Source organism: Anthonomus grandis, chromosome 9 (genome assembly GCF_022605725.1).
Source record: "Anthonomus grandis grandis chromosome 9, icAntGran1.3, whole genome shotgun sequence".
Taxonomy (NCBI): Eukaryota; Metazoa; Arthropoda; class Insecta; order Coleoptera; family Curculionidae; genus Anthonomus; species Anthonomus grandis.
In genome coordinates this window covers 14,082,988-14,106,993 of record NC_065554.1, presented here as the reverse complement: position 1 = coordinate 14,106,993, position 24,006 = coordinate 14,082,988, and the positions used below count along the sequence as shown (strand labels likewise).

General features: G+C 31.3%; 2 protein-coding genes across 5 annotated transcripts in view; one reads left to right on the top strand and one right to left on the bottom strand.

The window, feature by feature from the left end:
- LOC126740106 (fatty acid-binding protein, adipocyte) overlaps positions 1-24,006 on the bottom strand; it is a 484,513-nt gene that overhangs the window by 107,042 nt on the left and 353,465 nt on the right. The gene's annotated exons all lie outside the window — the stretch shown is intronic.
- Positions 1-24,006, top strand: part of LOC126740090 (polyamine-transporting ATPase 13A3-like) — a 47,442-nt gene that overhangs the window by 3,682 nt on the left and 19,754 nt on the right. The window contains exons 2-7 of one of the 2 annotated variants that reach the window (XM_050445965.1): positions 13,179-13,279; positions 15,035-15,202; positions 18,917-18,975; positions 19,120-19,196; positions 21,267-21,423; positions 21,558-21,762. In XM_050445965.1, coding sequence (XP_050301922.1) covers positions 13,179-13,279; positions 15,035-15,202; positions 18,917-18,975; positions 19,120-19,196; positions 21,267-21,423; positions 21,558-21,762 — 767 coding nt within the window. Of the gene's footprint in view, positions 1-13,178; positions 13,280-15,034; positions 15,203-18,916; positions 18,976-19,119; positions 19,197-21,266; positions 21,424-21,557; positions 21,763-24,006 lie in introns of those variants that run through there. The other variant, XM_050445966.1, reaches the window with a different exon arrangement.

Genomic DNA, 24,006 nt, shown 5'->3' with positions numbered 1-24,006 from the left:
TGAAAAACAAATTACAATAGAGAATGAAATTAATAATGTAGAATTCAAAAATCGGCACTCGTAGAACCCATTATCCGTTCCTTTCACCTTGTGTTGTTACATGACTTAGAAGGTATTATAGAATTTACTGTTTTTTATTATCGAGTCAACGTAAAAGTCTAGAGAAATATGAAGAGCTGAAAGTACTGGCATTCTGATTTTTTGGAATTTTCTGATTATAAACAGTTAATATTGGCCAAAATGCGAGAAAAGAGAGTGTAGATACAACAATCCATTTATTTTAATAAAAATATTTTAAAAATTAGTTTTCCTTTTGGCGTGCAAAAAAGCCATTTTTATTTGAAGGTTGTTTAATATTAGATCATGTTCTGTTGTAAAATTAAAAATTGTGTGTAACTCAGAATTAATTTTATTCATTTTGAAAGTGCAGCTGCATTTTTTAAACGTAATGAGATAAACAGTTGCCTTTTGACAAATAGTAGGTATATATTGAGAATAAAAGAGATCTTTGAGCAAACTCTTAAAAACTGTCAAAAATGGTAAAGTCTCAATTGCCAGAAATGAACGCTATGTTTTGTCTACCAGAAAGCTATTTATAATAATATTTTAATTACAAGATTTTATGTGAAAAAGCTTTCTGCAAATCTAACCACTACATTTTGTATATTAGTGTGACGTTAAATAAGGTAGAATTTTATCTAGAAACAGTGAGAAAGATCAGCAAATTTAATAAATTTTATCCATATAAAATGCATATTCTTCAGCAACCATTTGGTTATGATTTTGATATAAAATTGAATTTTGACGATTTAATAAATACTAATCCAAATTTCTTACGCAGCACTTGCTTTACAGACGAGTGTACATTTTTTCTTATTGAGCAAAATGGCGAAATAATAAAAATATACACTTTCAATAATTTGCCACTCACTATTTTTTTAACAACTACTTGTGACTCGCTTTTTTGAAATGTTAGAGGAATTTGAGAGTAGACTATTATTGTCTACTAAATAATGAAATACATTTTGAGCACTTAATTAATTTAAGTATATTTTATTATAATTCTTGATATCTTAACTACTTAAGGTTATTTTCCTACCGCTTTCGAAAGTAAAATTTTTAAAAAGTGACTGAAACATTTGACATCCTGTATAGTTATTATTAGGTGAATATTTTAACTAATAATAATAAAGATTAGAGCTTCTTGTAAAATATAAGTAGCCCAAGTATGCCAATTACCGATCATTAGTTGTATTAAATATTGGTCATAACTATGCCACTATATAATTTAAGAAAAAATGAAGTTATGTCATTAGTGAAACATTTAATAATAATGAGTTTCTCGAAATAACCATTTGCTCAGGTAGGTCAATAAAAAAAATGCATTTTTAATGGGTTATGTAAATATGATTTCAAATTACATTTTTTGCATGCAAGTTAGACTCAAATAAAAAAATAAGGCATCGGTCAAGGTGAAAATCTCTGTCTCTCTATTTCTCAAAAATCATAATAATTGATGGAGTGCCTTATTAATTTTTGTCATAAATTGCTGATGTAAGACAGTTTCTCTGAGTTGATGGAATGGAAGCAGCATGAATGAAATCAGATAAAGTTTTCCATTCGACTCAGAATAGAGAATATTAAAATGTTGTTCCACACTAAACTAAAAAACAGGAGACTAACTTATTTCTGAACTTAGATTCAGATCAAACAAAGATTTATCATTTAAGAAATTAGAATGAAAATAAACTGACATATCTTTCTTTTCGATTGGTTTAAAAGATCTACACTCTACTAATACTTGCACTCCTACAGGTAAACTTACAATTCAAAAAATTCACTAGATATCTAGATTAAATATTTTAGTACATACATAAGCATTTCCTAAAGAGGGATGAAGCGTGAATCAATAAAGTTTAACCATCCATTACTGGTTCAACTTTGACATTAACTTATTCTCCTCAATTATTTCTACAGGAAATGCAGATCATGTGCTATAAAAATAGACAGTAAAATTAATAATTGCAATTGCCACCTTCAAAGATTTTTTTCTGGAGAATATAGTCACACTAGACATTAAGCTTATATTAATGGTATATTAGATTCGAGAATTATTGAAATTAAATAGGAAAAATTTATTATGATTAAATAGATATCTTGCAGAATATTTTCTGTCAATTCTCTAAGAAGTGAAATAGAGACAGTGTTACTCATCACATAACATAATATCACATACTTATCACATCTCATATTATTTTTTGTATAATACTGCAAACAATTTAATGCGTCCCAATAATAACTTGAAAGCAATATAATAAGTTATTGTAACAATACGTAACAATAACAATTACCATCATCATAGGTTTATTATTTTATACTATTTAATTAGATTTTTTCCGATAATACAATTGCGTTAAGTTTATCACAGATAATAAAGTTTAAAATCTCTTAATGGATCATTGTTTAAATTTGTATTTTAAGTTTATATGTACATTTTTCAAGTAAACAGAGATAAAAATCTCCCTGCTAACTTTTTAGCAAGAATAGATGTTGACATCGAGGGCAGAGAACCTGTCAATATTAAAAAATGGATATGAATATTGCATATGCAATCTTTTCACGTCAATCTAAGATTTGCTTTCTTGACAGGCATCAATAATATGGTCCAAAAATAATTATTAAATATAACATATAACTACAATTATATTCTCGGTTTGTTAGATAATTGGAATAATAATAATTGTAATAAAAGTCAGCAAATTTTGAAAATGAATAACCAACTATCAAGCAATCTGTTACAGCTTGAAAGAATATATGATCAACTTCTCTTATCTGGCTACACTGCAAATAAGCAGTTCTAATTCGAACTACAATATCATGAGCCTTTTCCTATAGCGCATATGAATCTTCTAACAATATTTTAATGCGCTTAATTACTTCGGTCTTTGATGTTACCGACTTTTAATTTTTAGATTTTATATTACCTTATGTTTTTTTGTATAAATACTTATTATTATTATTTTATTATTATTATTATTATTATTATGTTGACAATAGCAAACGGTGAGACCGATGAAGCTATTGTTTCTTCCGTATGTTTCAGGCGTGAGTAGGTGGACCTGCTCACATGTAGTGGATCATTCTCTCCGAATTTTGTCCCAGCTCAACATCGCAATTCTTGAAGATATTCGTATTTGGGGCCGTCACCGTTTCCTGATTTAACGAGTTCCACAAGTGCACTGCACGATTTGTTACAAAGTTTTTTCTGGGAAGTTTTGCCGTTCTTTCTTTTTCAGGCTTCCTTGTATGTCCTCGGAGATGATGGTTTTGGCTATAGTGGAAAAGGTTCGCCAAATTGCACTGGTAATAACCACTGGTAATCTTGTAGGTTTCGATGAGATCACCTCTATGTCTTCGCTCTCTGAGTGGTCAAACCAAACCTGATTAATCTTTCTGGATATGGCACCTCGCTTAATTCGTAAGGGATTTTTGTTACTTTGCGCTGTAATTTCTCCAATTGGTCTATATCTTTAATATAATATGGGTTCCATACAACAAAGGCATATTCTATTTTTGGTCTTATGTAACTTTTGTATAGAGTGGATATCATATCAATAGAATGGTCCCTAAAAGCTTGTTTTATCAGATAGACTAGCGAGTTTGCTTTTTTACAAATTCTGGTTGTATGACGTTCGCATTTTAGGTCTGATGTTATTAGGACTCCTAAATCATTTTGTTCGTTCACTGATTTTAAGGCACACCCATCCAGAAAATATTCATTATCAGGATTATCCGGACCGATCCTCAACACTATGCATTTGGATGTGTTTAGTTTCATACCCCATTGCCTTGACCACATCTCAACATTTTGCAGGTCTGCCTGGAGCAGCGCTGCGCTGGTTAGAGGATTAGCATATATTTTGCAGTCATCTGCAAACAGACTTCTGTCTATCTTCATAAGTCCAACTAGATCAAACAAATATGATGTAAAAAGCACTGGGCCAACTACCGATCCCTGGATAACGCCGCTGCTCACTCGATGTGGACTGGACAGCTCCCCATTGACTATAACCTGGTAGAATCTCTCATTCAGTAATGCCTTGATCAGTTCAAGCAGCTTTCCTCTGACTCCAAAATGCTCCAGCTTTGCCATTAAGAGCTTGTGCGGGACTTTATCAAATGCCTTTTCATAGTCAAGATATATTATGTCTGTTGGCTGGCCATTGTCGTGATTTTTTGTCTAGTCATTCAAACACTCTAAAAGGTTTGTTGTTGTTGAACGTTTAGGCAAAAATCCATGCCGAGAGGCAGGTATTAAACTATTCTCCAGAAAGAATGCTATGAGCTCCTTAACTATTACTTTCTTCATACATTTCAGTGGGTTGCATGTGGGGCTGATAGGTCTGTAGTTTTCCGGTTTGTTCCGGTCTCCCTTCTTGAACAGTGGTGTCACAATTGAATGTTTTCATTCTTCTGGTATCTTTCCTGCATTGCCCCCGAAAGCAAGGGACTGAGGGAATTTCTGCAATTTTGAAGGAAAACTGTTGGAATTTTATCTGGTCCTGGGCTTGAGTCCCTTTTCATATTTTCAAGCGCTTCTTCGACTTTCTCTTTTGCAAAATGAATAGTTACAATTGAGGGTTGCACCCTGCTGTGATTAGGCAATAATGGAATTGGATATAAATCCTTCGTGAATGCTGTATCAAACTGTTCTGCGAATGTTTCCGCCATGGATTTGCTGTCTAGAAACTGCTGGGTTGCTGTATTTTTTAGGGTTATGGTTGAGATTTTCGAGTTTAAGTTGCGATTTACATATTTAAATAGTTTCTTTGGCGAGGCCGAGTTTGCAAGACCATTTTAATATTTTTTCCTGTCGTCGACCAACTTATGTTTGGTAATATTATTTTGGCACATATAGGCTTGATATTTGTCCTGAGTTTTGTTTGTTATATACTTTGCCCATAGTTTCCATTTTTTGTTAATTTCTTTGAAAATATTTTCATTTATCCATGGTTTTTGGGGGTTTGTTTTCACACGTCTGGTAGGAATGTATTGTTCGATAGCACCATTCACAACATTTTGAGAGTTTTCGAAGATCGATTTGTTCGCATGCGCTGGTTGTAGTTGAATGAAGTGGTTGATTTCTTCATAGTTTGCAGTGTAAAAGTTCCTTCTTACAATTGTTTGTGTTTGTTTGGGTGGAATTTTTAGTTGTGTTTAGCTTTTATTGCGACATGGTCGCTGCGGCCAATGGGCGGTTCTGAGCAAAGATCAAAGATGCTTTTAGGATCGTTGGTTATGAAGAGGTCCAAAAGGGAACTTTGGTCTTTTCTGTATCTTGTTGGGAAATCAATCAACTGCTGGGCTCCTATTTCTTGATACATGTTCATAAAATCCTGCGTATTTATGTCTGGTGGTGCAATTGAGAGACTTTTCCAGTTAATGTTGCGGTAGTTGAAGTCTCCCACAACAATTGTTGGACATTTTGATGATGTGTATGCCTTTTTTATAGTATCTATCATGTGGGTATTGACCTCTTCGCTAGTAGTTGTTCCCGGTCTGTATAAACCAGCAGCAGACAAATTCACTTCACATATCTGGACATCCAGCAATACTGCATCAATTGGTGTTTGGAATTTGTGACTATCCGAGAAAATGCAATTTATTTTAAAGCCATTAATTTTTTCCTTGGCCATAATACATACACCTCCCCCTTTTTGATTTTGACGGTCTCCGCAGTATGTATTATATCCATCTATGCTAATCAGGCTATCACAGTAATCAGGTAATCAGGCATAATCACTTATGCCGCCCTGCAGCCATGTTTCTGTCAGCATAATAAAAGTGGGATTCGCTGTTGCAACTCTTGCTTTTCATTCGTCTATCTTGTTCACCACCGAGTTCAAATTACTATACCAAAACGAAACATCAACTACCCCAGAGCAATTTAGTTTTTTTCGGCCTTTTCGATAATTGTAGGTATACCATTTAAGTACTTTATGATTAAATTGGTCCTTCCTTCAGCCTTTTGTTCCTCTAAGTCGGCCAGAAACCCCTTCAAGAACGTTCTCTGGGCCTCTGTTTGATCGTTTTTTATGTAAATGTCTGGTTGTTTCTCCTCAAGTAACTTCCTACTCTTTAGGGCCTTCAGAGCTTCTTCTTTTGTTGGCAGGATCACTCTAAGGGGTCTTCGTTTATCCGCAGCTTCTCTTCCCAGCCTAAATATGTTAGTCTCTTCTGGCAGAGCAAGATTCATCCCCAAAAAAAGACCTGTTACCTTTTGTAGGTCATCTTTTGCTTTTTCTTGAGTGCTATCCTCGTTCGACTCTTAAACACCAAATATTAGGACGTTGGTCGCTCTTCGCTCTCTTTCCTTCATCTCAAACAAGATCGGTTATATGCTTACTTTAGCTGGTGCTTTCATAGTATCCACCTTCTTCTCGAGTTTTTTTAATGCATCGGTATAGCTTGTTTCTGGTAGATTTTTGGTTACTTGACTTAATCTTTAAAATTATTTTAGTATTCTTGTATTAATTCAATTTTATCCTATGGTCTGAAATAACTTAGTGTGAGTTAATTCAACTAGGGTTGATCATATCCAAATTTTTAAAAAAAGATCTGTATACAAGCTTCTATGGTTACAAAAAAACTGCAAAGGAATTAAACGAAGAGGATATCTGCTGAAGAAATAGCTCTCGGGCATAGCAAGTTAATGTCTAGCTATTGGAGAGTTTTCTGAATAGGATCGAATTTAGCTTACGATCTAAAAGCATCCTTACTATTGAAGAATTAGCATACCGTTGATATGTAAATTTTCTTTATATTAGAAACTAGCTAGGGTTTATCCAATATTTAAAAAAAAATAGGAGTCAATTAACGTAGCAAATTACAGATCAAAAAGATTTTTAGTTAATAGAATTCTTATTCTTAACTATTTTGCAGATGCTTTCGAGAGAACAGCATCACTTCATGCCTTGATGTTCTACAATGCCTACTACCTCAAGTAATATTTAAATAATACTATTGACCATGTTGATCAGATTGATACATAAAACTCAGAGGCCTGCCAATCAAATTAAGCATATAGGTATAACAAGAAACCTCAAATTAATTACTAACATTTTAGAATAACAATTACTAACAATTAGAAATTTCCGCTTAAACAAAGCCTCGTTAAAAGGTTATTTTATTCTTTTCCTGCCAGATTAATCAGTCAGAACTTGTGTGTTAATTACTTTTCAGTTATTTTCCTCTAGTATGATTCCTAAGTGTCTTATACACATCTCATTCCACTTTGTATATTTATATGAAATTTCATCGAGGGCGTAGTTTTGGAGGATATCTATGTATTTGGAAGATAAGTGATGAAATCCGTTCTGCAGCTGTATCTCGTGACATGATCAAAGCTTTTGATTGTCAATCATGATGTATTGCTGTGGAAGCGTGACTCGTCCTCAGGGGTCCTTATTGGGGCTCCTCTTATTGGTATTATTTCGGTTATCTTAAATTAAGTGAAAATGTAGTACATAGCCAGGCATATACATACATAGCAACCCAAAGGGGTTTTAAATACACATATCTCTATCTCTCATATAAGGAACTAGCTTTTGCTTATTTTACTTACCTTTACCATTTGAGCCTGTACCGATGACAAATTTTATTTTAATTAATGATTGGACCAAGGTAGCACAGTACTTCTCTAGTTCTGAAATTTGTATATTTAACTCATAAATACCTACATTTGGTAGTATCTAATCCACATACTGGCAACACCATATACATATATAAATCTGAGCTTCATATTCCTTTACCGGTTATCTATCAGATTCTAAATTAATAAATAAGCTTTTTTGGTAAAATGTACACAATCATCTATCACCATCTGTGAACAGGATTGAAAGATCTTGTAAGTTTAGACGGTGAGTGATTGGTCTTGAAAAAAAGATCTTGTTACCTTATGGAGTTTACATCCTTGAAAAATTCTTTTACTAGTGATGATTCAGATTTGTTAAGTACTTTGCTTTTACTGTATTAATTTTAATGTAAAATTTCTTATTTATGAAATTTTGACAGTTTACCCTTAAATATTTTAGAATATATTGCTTTATACAACCTACATACAATTTCTGTTTAAGTTTGTCTTGGCTCTAGCAACAAGAAGGTGTTCCTAGACAATGAAGCTATCATTAATTTAATTTGATTCTAATGTTAAGATCGACTAGAGGCATGGTTAAATTTATATTTTAATTCATTATTCATTATTATTGAGTGGCGGTACTAGTATTGAATTGAATTAAAGTCCACATCCTAAATATATAAACCATAACGCTAATAATCAAAGCCTCATAAAATTGATTAAAAGTAAACTCATTATGACTAACATTAATGCTCTGAAAAAATATTTTCTTTATTATGGTGAAGAAAATTCTGGATAAAGAGGGGTCAAATAGGGTAAAGACGATAGTTCGGGTCGTTACCATAATTGCAAATTAATCTTATTCCTTTTTGATCGGGTGACAGTCATTTACCAGGGAGAATCTAAAAATATTTTTCAGGGTATTTTAATAAGTGTTATATAATATGTTCTACCGAGTATCTGCTATTAATACAAAGTTTGCTTTCTGATGATTAAACTAATTACAATCGAAAAATAATTACTATCTTTAACAATATTTTTAAATTGAAGGTTAGAAAAAAAAATCAATAAAGGACCAGCTTTACACAATAGATATTAAAAGTTATTAATGGCCTCAGTTATTAGTTGCATAATTTCCTGGTAAAATAAGCATCGTCGAATTATTTATTTATTCTTAATTAAAATTAGTTTTTTTTTTAAATTTTAAATAGTTAATAAGTATAAATCTTGCTACAAACAAGTTAAATAACTTTGGCATTCTAAGCAAATTAAAGAAAATAAAAAAAATTATTAAAAGGTCGTTTTATTTCAGCGTTACTATTACAAACGTATTTTCATTTTTTTAAGTTAGTATATCTAATTAATTATCAGAACACACAGAAGTAATGAGGAATCTTAAAAAAAATAATTAAGTAATATTATCCATATAAAATATAAACAAAGGGTTTAAGCGTAAATATAGCTAAATCTAAGCTTTATTTCGATACCAGTTATCTGCCACATTCTAAATTAATAAAAGGGTCTTTTTAGTATGTAGACAAAAAAATAAACATACCTAATCATCTGTCACTATCTATAAAAACGTTATTAAAAGATCCTCTGAGTTTAGATGAGTGACCATAATATTTTGATAGTTTTGGCATTTTCAGTTATACCGAAAGTGTATATCAACTTCGTTTATTTCAATAATAGAGTATATTGTATTCCAAAATTATCAAAAAAAAATTAAATAAATTAGGCAGACCAAAATAAATAAAAATCCAAGTTTTGCATAGATTTATTTTATAGGAATATCTCAATACAGGGATATGCCATCACTTTGCATATGCCAGTCTTATTCTTATGGATATTTAATGCCTATGCTTGCAATTTTTTTTTTAAATCTATCCTGGCATACCTAATTATTTCAAAAAAGTCCATGGTTCTCTAAGATACTGATTTTAAATTTAGGTTAAAATAAAAACCTCTAAATCTACAGTATTAGTTAATGTCTTTAATGGTAACATGTTTCATCATTTATTTTCATGAATTTATTTTAATTAACTTATGCCACTGAAATGTTTCACAGAAATCGAACATGAATATTCTCTGCATATCTTTTAAACATATGCTGGGAACATTGCTTTTGCATATACGATTTTGGCATATTTGTGGAATAGTCCGGGCCTATTGCAATATATTTTGTTAAATGAGATATAGATGGCATATTCCAGAGATATAAGGTGCTGTTTGGGTTCTGGCAGACCAACAGGTTTGAAAATTATTTCCAATAAAATCAAAAAAATATGTGAATACTAAAGTACTAAAAATATTTACATTAGTTTAATCTTGTATTATAAACAAATGTATACTACTATGTATTACTCTTATATAATGACGCTTTAAAACAAATTAATAGTCTTGTCCTGATTTCAATTACTTAATCGCCACCGGCCTTGCACGTGTAGGTTATATTAAAACCGATATAGACCCCTTTTTGGTTGATCATATCCAATAATTGAACATATGACGTCATCTTTCATCCTGTAACTGAATCGGAGCAAGTATAGGGTGGCTCAAATTCAATGCTTGCCACTTATATTTTAAAAATGTGAATTCCATGTTATGGTAAATAAAAAGCAAATTTAAAGTATTATATTTCTTTACATCTTTTAATTTTTAAGGCGAAAATTATTATGTGAGAGAAAAATATACCAGTATATATATCGTGATTTTATTTTTTTTTCTACACACAATTTTTTAATGGAATTTGTAATGTCTTAATTTATTTAGGACAGTTTTTGAAGGTGGTAGACAATGGTACAGTGAAAACATCTTGTCGAACTTGCATTGTCTTATTTATTTAATGTAAAACGACGTTTCGGTTGGTAAGTATCTCCAACCGTTATCAAGTGTAAACTGACGATGTGAATTTTCGCACTTGTCTATCCAGTTCATCCCACAGTAATTCGATAGGATGAGGTCCGGTGATTGTGGGGGCCATACCATAACTTTCAGAAGATGTTGCCTTTGTAATTTACCTAAATATTGCTTGCACAATTTCGACGTGTTCTTGGGGTCATTGTCATGTTGAAAGATGAAGTTTTCCCCAATTATTCGAGTACCAGAAGGAAGTATATTGTCACTTAAAATTGCTTTGTAACCCTCTTTTCGAAGAATTCCCTCTATTCTAATTAGATCGCCCACTGCAGATCTTCCGAAACAACCCCACACATCACCGAACCACCACCGTGTTAAACTGAGGCCACCGTACAGTTCTCAGCAACCCTTTCATTGGCACAACGGCGCGGCGAACAAAAATTCGCCTCTTTGTTCCAAAAACCTCGAATTTCGAGTCGTCACTCCAGAGAACTTTCTTCCAGTCATCAATGGTCCATTCTTTGTGTGATTGGGCCCACTCAAGTTTTTTCTTCTTATTAACATCCTTCAGAAGTGGTTTTGATACAGCTAAACGTCCTTTAAGACCAGCATTATAAAGTCGTCGTTTTACTGTCGAAACACTGACCGATTTTTGACGCTCGTTGTTGATTTTTGCTATGATTTCAGGGGCGGTAAGGCGTCTATTGCGTTTGCTTGTAATTATAATATTTAAATCCTCCTTTGAACTTGTTGCCTTTGGCCTTCCCGATCGAGGTTTGTTGCTAGTAGTCCCTTCTCTGGTGAATATCCTAACATTATAATCGACAGTCCGCCTTGGAATTCCCAAATCCCTCGAAATTTGACGGTTAATCTTTCCAGCCTTATGAAGTCCAATGATAATACCTTTGTTTCTACCGATAACTCTTTTGTTTTAGCCATTTTAAAGAATGTTGAAAAACCAGCAAAGAAACGGTGACAATCGTCAATAAGCAAGCGAAATTATTTACCAATGTTACACAAAATCAATTCTTGAAGACTAAATACCTTTAAATGTTTCAAATTTCATCGGAAACGAGCTATAAACAGATTATTTTTTTAGAAGAAGTGTATTAAATGTATGCTTTCTACATTAAATTGGCTGCTGGTAAAAAAAAATTAATGGTAAATTTAACTTTTTAATTAAACATGAATTTTAACGGAAAGAAAATATTTTATTAGTAATATAATATTAAGTCTAGACATATTTTAAAAACGTTTCATTCGCAGCTTTATACTCATCATTAAGTATTTAATGTTCTGCGGGGTGCTTAATACTGATTATTATTAATATTATTACTTTAATTAATTTCTCTGGATGTAACTTTCGAAATAATTGATTTGCTAGCTCTTATGAAGATTATGATAATTTTAATTTACATATTTCATACTGTCTGGACCTCTATTAGTAGAAATGTGTACCCAGGCATTTTTTCAGAATCTTTTTATAAATTATTATAATCACCATCAAAGATGTATCTACTCCAGATTTATCTTCAAATTATTTTATTTTTTTATTATTTGCTTCTATCTACTAAAATTAGGATTGACTTTGCTAAGATTTTTCGATGGTTTTGTATTGGCTTTTGCATTTAATTGTTACCTCTCCTGTGTCTACTACAAGATCTAGACTATGCAGGTACTAATTTTCATCAACGTTTTGCCGGTATGTTATATCTATCAAGGTTCTCTTTATTTAGCTAGAAAGGTACAGATTAATAAGAGTTAATTAGACTGTTTCGCTGACCAACAAAGTCTACAGTTTTAAATATGGTCTCTGTTCCATATAGTTTTTTCTATAGCTTAATTTTTAATTAAGGCTTCCCTTTCCGCTTCAGGATTTGCATGTGTAAATCATGTGTAACTAATTATGTTTTATCTCTAGTTTTTTCTTGCGATTCCTACGATCTCAGACGGTTTGTTCCATTCGTGGTAAGATTTTTATGCTTCTTTTGTTATGTCCTATTTTAATTGTTGGATATTTTATTACTTTAATGCTTTTATTCTCAACATTGAAGCATGGTATAGCATGAATATTTATTATTTATAAGAAGTTGTCTAGAGATTATTCTGTGATATTTCTCAAGTTATTTTAGTTTTAAATAATTTTAAAGACCCGCTTCCAAGACATTGTAATGTATCTCATTTTGTTGTGTTTTGAAAATTGCTTTAATTTTAATTCTGTCTCCCTAAAAATTATTTAAAACTATTCATAATTTTTTTTTTACTTCTTGATATACACGATTTGTCAAGTTTTAAATTATAATATTGTATATATCTCAATATTTTTCGTACTTTTTTTGACCTAGACTAAAATTAACAAATAATAATATTAACAGGTTATTTTTAAATCCAACTTAATATAAAAACCTAATTTACGCAAATCGAATGTGTTCCCTAATGATCCTAATAACATAATTGAAAAATGACTAGACCTAAATATACCAAAAGTAATTAGCATCATTATTTTTTTTGCATAAAATAATGATGCTAATTTTTTTGGTAAAAACCTCATGATATAATCAAACAAATTTATAAAAAAATATTTATTCATAATATTTGCATTCCAGTTACTTGATAATGGTATCATTACTAAAAATAGAAAAAAACTATATTATAGGCCTTAACAATGAATTTTTGATTTTAGGTGATAATTTGACAACAACTGAAAAACCAGTTGAGAAAAAATCGATTTACAATCAAGATGGCCGGCTTCAGTTTATTAATTTTGCCGAAGACGATCAAATGGTAAGTATGTTACTTAATACCTTATTAATCTTGTTCTTATGACTGAGTGCTTATTTTATTTGCGTAAGATTAAAAAAAAGATTTTATGAAACAAGAATGATATACTCAATATCACTTTATTGGATCAGGTAAAACTTTTAGATAAGCTAATTACTTTTGTTTAAAGGTTGTATTATTATTACGTTAAGTGTAATAACAATAAATAGTATTATAGAGTTATTATAGACTATTATTACTTAGAAAGCTAATCCTACATTTTTTTTAATGGCAACTTATCTAGCAGACGATCAGGTAACAATGAAATAGACTTTTTAATCTTTGCTTAATTCGAATCAATCTGATCCAAATATTTTTATAAACTCTAATTTTGAACAGTAACTTTTAATAATGATTCAAAACATAATGGATGTCTAACACCGTGTAAATAAATTAGTGTAATATTATTAATTATTGTATTATTTATTAATATTATAAATGAAAGGAAACTTATAATTTTTTATTTATCTCACAAAAAGAATAAATTGCTTTTGTATAGCGTACCATATGCCTAAAATGAGCGGTTTGTCAATTTTTACGACTAAAACATACGACATTAAAAAATAAAAATTTATATTGTTGTTCAATTTATTGTCCATTTACTTCAATGCATTTTTGAAGTAGGCAACTAACTTCCAATTGCACATTTTTAAACACTTGGGGATCAATGAGTCTAATTTCTTGTCGAATGTTTTGCTGTAAATCATTAAGATTATTTGATATATCTCTTACATAAACTTTGGACTTACTAAGTAAAAAATCTAATAGGGTTATATCGTGTGAAGTTGGTGTCCACTCAATCGGTCCTCTTCGTCCAATCCATCTAACAGGAAAAATTGTCGAACAGCGTTGGCAAAGTGAGGAGGTGCCTCATCTTATTGAAACCATATCTCGTTACTGGGTATATCAGCCTCTTGTGGATCAAGGAATAAAATAACTAAAGCAGGGATAAGTTTAAACTGTAGAAAGTCCAAGTAGCGCTCTTGTTGTGTACGCACCCGGTCTCCAAAACCAATCATAATGAATATTTCAATTCGTTCTTAGTCAGATAAATGCGTTTTATTAAAAAACGATGCGAGAAATGACAACTAAAATGACAATTATACGCACAAATGCCTGACAAACCGTTAACAGGTAGGTTCTAAAATTCGAAACTGTTCGAAAATAATAAGGTCTACTTACTTTCGAAGAAATCATATGAGAAATTAATGTTGCCGTCATAGCTTCTACTTGAGATACCCTGTAACCAAAATTTTCATTGCAAAAGACGCATCGAATCAAATGAACAACAAATTAAATAATCGTTGCAAAAAATATAGAATAAATGTTTATGTTTTAATTTCAAGTTTCGTTAGTCTGTCACGTCATATTTGATTTGAAACCATGGACTTTAGGTATATGGTTTGCTAAACAAAAAGTATTCAGAATATTGTAAGCCGTCATAATATAGAGAGTGTTTTATTTTAAAAAATCAATGTTGAGGCCAGAGTTTCTACTTGAGGCACCCTGTAAAGAACTTTTTTATTTTAAAAAACGAGTAAGTGACAATACTCGATATTTCCAAAAAATAAAAGAAGAAAAAAATACCTAAATTTTAAATGAACTTGTTCCTTTTATCGTGAATGCACTGTATATATATTTTTAATCCTTAATTAAGATATACATATTTTATGACATTTTAATTTTTCCTTTAATTAGGCTAAACATTTATATTTTTAGGAAATTCAAGGGTTTGTCTTCAGTCAGCTGAGAAACAATATATGCTGGGTTCTATATACGATCACCTTGGGAATATTGAGACTTATTTTTCACTGGTACCCGGTACTGCACTTAAAGGCGACTCATCGGCAATGCGACGTAAAAATAGCAGAAAAAATATTGATAAAGGTATTTACCGATTATTTTTACCTACATTTAAAATGGAAATGTTTTGGGAAATACCTCTAAGATAAGAGTATAACGATAACAGCATATAAAAAATAGAACAGAAAAAAGAACCTTGAAATGGTTTAAAGTTCTACGATGCCCTGCTCCTAGATATTAAGTGGAAATATCTATGCTAGATACTATGTAGATATTTTCGAATAAATGAAAATCTTTGCAAAATAATGCACATTATATTTATACAGAGTGTCTCAAAAGCCAAAGATAAGCCGAAAACGGACTAGGTGCTCGGGGATTTAAAGAAATATTGAAAAAAAATCTATCTTGAGTACTTTTAAAATATTAGGCAATCATAGAAACCCGAAAAAAATGGACATCCCCTGTTGATCTTTTTAGTACTGTGGTTACAAATTTGTGAATTTCTTAACAATTTTTTTTATGTAACCCTGAATAACCCTTGGATAAATTACAAAACTAAATTCAAACACACCTATTTACATTTTCAAGAAATTATCAGATTTTTGTTCAGCTTGTGTTTTTTGATCATCATTTCCTAACTTTAATTAACTGTCCTGGAAAAGAAAATTTAGTGTATCTAATCTAGATTTCAAAATGATAAGATATTTGCTAGGGTACCTGATCAACAGGGGTGTATTTTTCTTTAGTACATTGTATAAGTTAATAATCGTACAGTCCAAATAAATTAATTAAAATTTACTTAGGTCGCAACCAATGTTCAAATTGTCTGCTTTCATTCCTGATTCGACGTTTTAAATTGGCTTAGTGTACACTTTTTCTTAATTTTAATTTTTCACTATTTATTAATTATTGTTACCCATAAAGCAGGTAAATTTAAATAATTTATTTAAATTAGGTGAACATGGCGCCAGGTTATTCTTCTATCCCATAGGTAAGTAAGACAGGTAGTGACGCAATTTATGTCATTAATTAAGACGTTTACTACTCCAGTACTTTGCTATCCTCCGTTTACTGCGCATCTTTCTGTATTTGTGTTAATATCGTGTTTTATTTATTTTGGCTTTTTTTGTTAATTAGACTTGATTTCTGGACGGAACCATGCCAGATCATTATACTGCGCGAGAATATGCTAACACGCATTTCATTTATGAGGAATCCAAAAAAGCCAATATAAATAAAACACGATATCAACACGAATACAGAAAGATGCGTAGTAAAGGGAGGATAGCAAAGTACTGCAATAGCAAGGACCTAAGTTGCGTCACTACTTGTCTTAATTACCCTGTAGGGGTATTTCTGAACAGGGAATAGCCGTACAGTTGGATAGGTTCAGTTTAACTTAGCCGCAGAACAGCTACCATGGGATAATATATATTATACACACGATATAGATAAAAAGATTGACATATTTAATAGGAATATATTATTTTTAATAAATAAACATGCTCCGCTATTATCCAAAAAGGTAAAACAATGTCACAAAAGCATGAAAGAGAATTTTGGAATGCTGCAAGAAAATTAAACCTTGGCTGTAAGAGGAATTCTGGCTTACCAGACAAGTTTTTAAATGCAACTGCTCTTAGGAACTATTTTTCAGGTTTAAATACTACAGCTGATACAACTTCAAATGAAAAACTTAATTTTTATAAAGCTAACAGGCATTTTAACACAAGGTCTTACCTAAATTTTACACAATTGGATGAGCCAACATTAATTAAAATCATTAAAACAATACACTGTAACAGGCTTAAAAGATCTAGAAATGTTGAATAGAAGTCCATATTTTGTAGGAGAATGCGTATATAAAGATAACAAATAGGGGAAGTCTTTATCTCCAAGAAAAATGCATGTGGGACACTTAGGTAAATGTATTATGCATTTCGGCTGTGTAAACAGCCATCATCAGATACAGAACATTACAAAAAACATATACGTTCACCAAAAAAAAAAAAAAAAAAAAAAAATCTTTTTTTTTTGGTGAACGTATATGTTTTTTGTAATGTTCTGTATCTGATGATGGCTGTTTACACAGCCGGAATGCATAATACATTTAAAAAATATATTTGTAATAAACTGCTTGATTCTCAAAAAAACAATACATTATATATTAAAAATTAAAAGAGCTGAGCCGCTCGATCTTCTATTGCCGTCTACTTATTATTATTATAAATATAAATTAATTTACCTTTCCTGCATACCCAGAACCCCTGCCTGCTTCGCCTTACCTAAATGCTTAAATATGATACTCAACACATGCATGTCTCGATTAATTAAGAAAATCTTTTTTTTTACTTTTAAGGTTTTTGAAGGGCTATGCCTCACAGGTTCTATCTTATGACGAACCTGTGTAAACGGTTCTCTATAATCGAGGCATGGTCCTATTTATCATGTATTTGGTAGGTTGTACAACATATGTATATTATTATGCTACAATTTTGTATATGATTATTTATTACCTTCATGGTGAATAAATTTGTTTTTAATTTAAATTTGATTTTGAATTAACAGGGAACAATAATAATTAAAAAGTGAGAAATTAAAATTAAGAAAAAGTGTACACTAATCCAATTTAAAACGTCGTATCCAGAAATAGAGGCAGACAATTTGAACATTAGTTGCGATTTAACTAAATTTTTATTTCGTTGATTTTGACTTTCTGACTGTATAATTATTAACTTAGCTTAGAGTAGCGGTGTACATTTGACTATGTATAAAAAACACTCTATTGAACCAATAATCTACCATTTGGAAATCTAAATTACGCCAACTTTTGAAATCACTTACCAAACAGTGAAGTAATTTTCTTTTCCAGGACAGTTAGTTAAAGTTGGAAAATAATGGTCAAAAGACACAATTTTCAACAGAAGTTAAGCAAAAATCTGGTAATTTCTAAAAAGTGTGAAAAGCTGTGTTTGAATTTAGTTGTGTGATTTATCATAAGGTTATTCAGGGTTACATTGAAAAAAAATTGTTAAGAAATATAAAAATTTGTAACCAAAGTACTGAAAAGAACAGTGGGTGTCAATTTTTTTCGGTTATCTATGAATGCCTATAATTTTTAAAGTACTCAAGATAGATTTTTTAAATATTTTTTGAATTCCTGGGCACCTGGTCTATTGCATGTTTTTGGCTTATCATTGATTTTTGGAATACCCTGTATATGGTATGAAAAACATTTACTTATGGCCAATAAATTGGAAAAATAGGAAATTATAGAAAATCAGTGAGGGGAAATATAGGAATTTTCACCTATTTTCACCTATTCGTATATAAAAAAATTCAACAAAACTTATTGAGGATATATTTTGTACTTCCACTTCAATTTCCACTTACTATTTGAAAAGTGAAACAGTAATATCCAAAAATTTTCTATTTATTATCTAAGACTATTCTAATATTCTCTATCTATGCTAGATCTAAACACAAGGTAGTATAAAGCAGATAATTCGGTGCAAGTACACAAAAAGTTATTTAAAAATATCTACATACATATATAAAAACTATCTTAAAATTTTTACTTAGGATCAGACCTGTTATTATCTAGAAATGCTGATCTGCTAATTTATAATTTATCTGAATATTTAAATTTTAATCGGAAAATCTATAGTAATGCTATATGCATAAATAATTTACATTTATTTTTACTAATTCGTAAAAAAATTAATTTTATTGTTTTTATTCTTTGTATATCTAAGTACTTATTTTTGTAATAAAATAATCCTCTTTTTTATATTTCAGGATAACTACAATGGAAAAACTTGCAGCTACTTTGTAAAAAAAGTGATAACTCTTAAATGGTTAATATTAACTTAAATTATTACATTAAAAAAACGCATAATAGTTTTGTAATTATACCGGTTCATAATAACTTGTATCATTTATAATTAACCTGATTGGTGTCTGACCAATTTAGTTAATAACAATTAATTAATATATTTTAGTGATGGCTTGAAGGCAAATCAGGAAAGCAATTTAAAAAAAGGGTTAACATTTAGGTTAGCTGATGGACAAACTAAAGGTAGGCAATTGAGATAAATATTATTAAAACATATGTTAGAAAAGTAAAAAGGCAAATCGGTAATCCTAGAGGGCTCGAAACTTCGGTGTTACCTTTAAACCAAGCAGGTTTTACATTGCAAGTTGACTGTTGGTTTAACTTGCAAAATACAAAAACCATAAGAAATTTCTACATCAAGGTTTTACAATATTTACTAGTCAACGCGTATTTTGCAATAAATAGTGCCTTCTTTAGAAAACTAACCAAATAATATATTTCACTTTCTTACTTATTGTTATGTTATTTTCAATAGTTAGATTTTAAATTCCTATATATGTACTCCGTACATAAATTACTCTCGCATTTGGCTTGTCTTGGAACACTTTACAGTAGATTGCTGTTTTATTTCGGGCTTCTATACCTAGATTAAGATAAGAGCTTTTATTAAATTATGCGACATCCAATGCGAGTAAGAGATAGCGGAGGGTGGCGCAATGTTCACTTAGGACAAGGCCATATGACATTGCTCTCAGGATGTGTAAGAACATACCAATTCTAACATCCAGATGCACTACAGAAAGTGGCAAACTAAGGTTAAAGAAGGGCTTTCAAGTCAAAATCCCGACAAGGGAAGAATGGTCGGCGAACTAAGTTAAAGAGCCAAGTGGTTTTCAGGTACCAATTCAGCCGGAGTGGTACAGGATGGAAACGAACACAGGGGAATCCTTCCCGATAGGGAAACACACCATAGTTTTCCAAGCGGAAGTGTTTGCTATACTCGAAGTAGCGAACAAACGAGAGGCATTGGAAGGTGACGGGGGATTTGTATCTACTCCGATAGTCAAGCTGCCCTCAAGGCGATTCAGAAACCCAGGGCTAGCTCAGCGCTAGTCCAGGAATGCATAGACCCATTGGAAAGGCTTGCAGCACACAAAGAAGTGAGACTGAGGTGGGTCCCAGGACACCAAGGTATTGAGGGCAATGAGCGGGCCGACGAACTGGCAAGACAAGGTTCCGTTAACCCCTTCGCAGGCCCCGAACCTTGTCTCGGTAAAAAACAAATCTCCCAGGCAATTAATAATTGGACCTGGGAAAAAACAAGGAAGAATTGGAGAAGGACAGAAGGATGTAGACAGACCAAGGAAATGATACCAGATTATGACGGCTCTAAAGCAAGGCGACTGCTAACAAAGACCCGACAAAGTATCAAAGACTTGGTGGGAATCCTGACTGGGCACAACAGTCTAAACAGGCATCTACACCTTCTTGGTATAAGACAAAGCCCACTCTGTCCGAATTGCGGTACAGGGGAGGAAACTTCATACCACATACTAGGTATCTGTGATAGGTGGAGTCGCCTAAGAAGGAAAATTTTCGGAGCAACGACACTCCAGCGGGAAGATCTTAAAGATCTGGACTGGGACAACGTGCAAGCCTTTATTAAAGGGACGGGCTGACTCAGTGAAGACCGCGCATTGAGAGTGGAGACGTAGGGGTGGGTGATTCTGGGGTTGGCGAAAAGGGACTGCTCAGGCCTACTTGCCGAGCTCTAGCTACCCCACCCTTACTACTGCTACTACTACTAAGTTTTTTTTCAAAAATAGTGACACTGGGGTGAAAGCTAATTATATTTTTTTAAATATATTTAGTGGGCTGATATGTGCTCTTGTGCCTTAAGTTATAAGAGACATGCAACAAATCTATAACAGTTTAATATTATAAATAATATTAATAACCTTTTCCAAACTAGAAAGTGGGATGTATTTCATGTGGTCAATCTGTGGCGTTTATCATTTTTAATGTATATAAATTTTATCAACAAACTTTCCCTTTAGGGCACTGTAAGACTTAATGCAGATGACACAAATATAGTGATCTCCGCATTTTTTAATCTATATGGTTGGAGAGTCAAACATAAAAAAATAAGTTTATTATGTTTTTAACTCAAAAAATAGTTTTATTTAATGCTTACTATTCAACTATTGTTTATTATAAAATTTCGTTATTAAAAAAGCTTTTCAATTAAACAAAAAATAAGATCACACTGATTATCCTCAATATTTCAAAATACAACAAGAATTTTTTTTTTAGAATTAGACCAAATTCGAATTTTCAGATGCAAGAAACTAACCTACATATGGGACGAGGAAAAAGATAAATTTTTAAAACTGGCCGGGATTGAAAATGGAATCACAAGATCAGACTTGCATAAGTACCAGGGACAGTCAATTGAACAACAAATTCAAAAGTATGAGATGCAGAAAAAAAATTAGTATAATAGAAAAAAATTTAAAAAGTTCATAATGTTTTCAAGAATATTTCCTGTATTTTTTACTACAAAATATTATAATACATTTTTTTCTATGCTATATTATTTTTTAGGCGAATAGTTTATGGAAACAATGAAATAGTTACACCACAACAAACAGTGATGACCCTTTTGGTCTTAGAGGCACTAACCCCATTCTACATATTCCAACTGTTCAGTTTATTAGTATGGTTATGTGAACAATATTATTACTATGCAGTTGCTATAGTCATAATGTCTGTAGTGGGTATCTCGACTTCAATTATTCAAACGAGAAAGGTATGAATAAGAAATAAATTTGTATTTTTTGCCAAAATTTTGACTCATTTTATTTGAGAAAATAATTAATCATTTTTGACTTGGATTTTTTTAATGTTTTTTTACATCGATACCTAACCGCAGTTTATCCTAAATAATTCACAAAAAAAACATTAAATTTATCATTAATGTATTTACTTTTCCAGTAACCAGTTAATTTAACCAGAACTATGTGGTGCAAATAATAAATACCTAACCACTATGTAATTCAAATATTCATGAGAAAAAAAACATGATTAATTATTGATCAAAACTAGTTTCAGCTCGACGTCTAGTAACTCACTTGCATATAATGCTCTCGCTAATTTACTAGTAATGCTCATACAGTATATTTTATGTGATATATGACAACGTATTTTAAAACAGGTTGGAATTTTAAACTGTTTATTTGGTTTCAGTTGTAAAATATATTGTTTTACCTGAGTAACTTTTTAATTTTCAATTTTTGTATTTTTTGTTATTTTTGAATCTTGTATATATTTAAAGAAATCGTTAACGAAAGATCCATTTAATTTCAAGAATAAGTGAATAAAGGATATTGGTGTTCTTATGCAAGCTATATACTTGCATAAAGATAATATGATAACTATAGTTATGTTATCTGTAGTAATTTTTATTCTCAATTATTAATTATAAAATTTTGGAAAAATAGTCTGTTGTAAAAGAATTAATTTGTGATGGCCTATCTTTATTTTTTCCAAAGAACGTTCATGGAAGATAAAGTGATATTCACTGCAGAGCATATAGTGAGAAACCACATTAACATTACCGACAATATCGTACTACACAGATTATATATAAGCAGTAAGCCTTACCCAGACTAATAGTAAGCACAGAAAAGAAATGAGGTTGCCGATACAGTAGCCAAGAAGACCATTGGAACAGCAAACGATATATATTACTCCTTGGTTCCAGACAAGGTAAAAATAAGTAAATATTAGCTGAACGGTTATCAATTAAATCAACAGTGTGCTAAGATACTTTATCATCCTCCCCCTTTATGATGCAACATACAGAAACTGTTTACATAGAAGCAATCGTAAATATAATTTAGCGCAAATGATCATATCCCCCATCTGGATATATAATAAGATCGCAACTCTGTTGGATGTCATAATTAGCTCAGATAGTTCCCTGGGGGATGACTGTGCTACCATACCTATGGATGACCACTCACTTGCGGAGTGTGTCTTAAAAATAACTAAAGAATAATCCGCTCCTAAATTTCCTACATTTTAAAACTTCGATAGTTTTGACTTTGATCTGTATTCCAGGGATTTAAATTCAGTCAATTGGGAAAATATTTATACATTAGATACAGCTGATGATAGGGTATATTCTTACATTACTAATAATTTACGGTTACTTGAACACATGCTCCTTTTACTACTGTCAGGATAACAAAATCGCCTGCGCATCTGGCTGACTGCAAACCTGAATGATGCCATTAGCGAATAAAACATTTTTAAAATATAAACAAGCTAAAGCAAAATTTCGTATGAAGACAAGGGCGTTAGAAACTTTGTAAATACAACTGTTCGAATGGAAAATTAATTTATCTCAACTTTAAATGTAAAACAAATCCTAAGTTCTTCTGCAAAACTTTTAAATACTTAAATATTAGCTTAGACACAACTTCGATAAATGATTTTGTTGTGACAATTATTTCAACCCTGCTATATCTTTATTTAAATTTGCTGAAGTTTCACCAGAGCTGGTCTTAAAAACCTTTAATAGTATTAAATGAGGGGCTAGTTCCGATAATATAAGTTTAAAAATGCTGTCCTTTGTTCTTCCTCTATTTTTTATTTTATTAGAAATAAATGCCTACTGATTGCTTAAATTCCTAAGTAATGGAAGCTTTTAAATATAATTCAAATTTAAAATATTACTAGCCCTACTGAAATATTACACTATAGACTATAAGTATTCTACCAACAGCATCAAAAGTTCTAAAAAAAATTGCTAAATTCCAATTAAATGAATACTTACCACTACAGCACTTGCTAAAGTCACTAATTATATTTTAAGGGCTACTGAAAATTGTTTTAACACCCGCTTGATATTGCTTGATTTTAGCAAGGCCTTTGACACCCTTCAGTATAAACTACTATGTAACAAATTAATATGTATTGGCTTAGGCGATGAATCTATAAATATTTTTAAAAGCTGTTTTTCAAACCGTTCTTAGCGTGTAATTTTCAA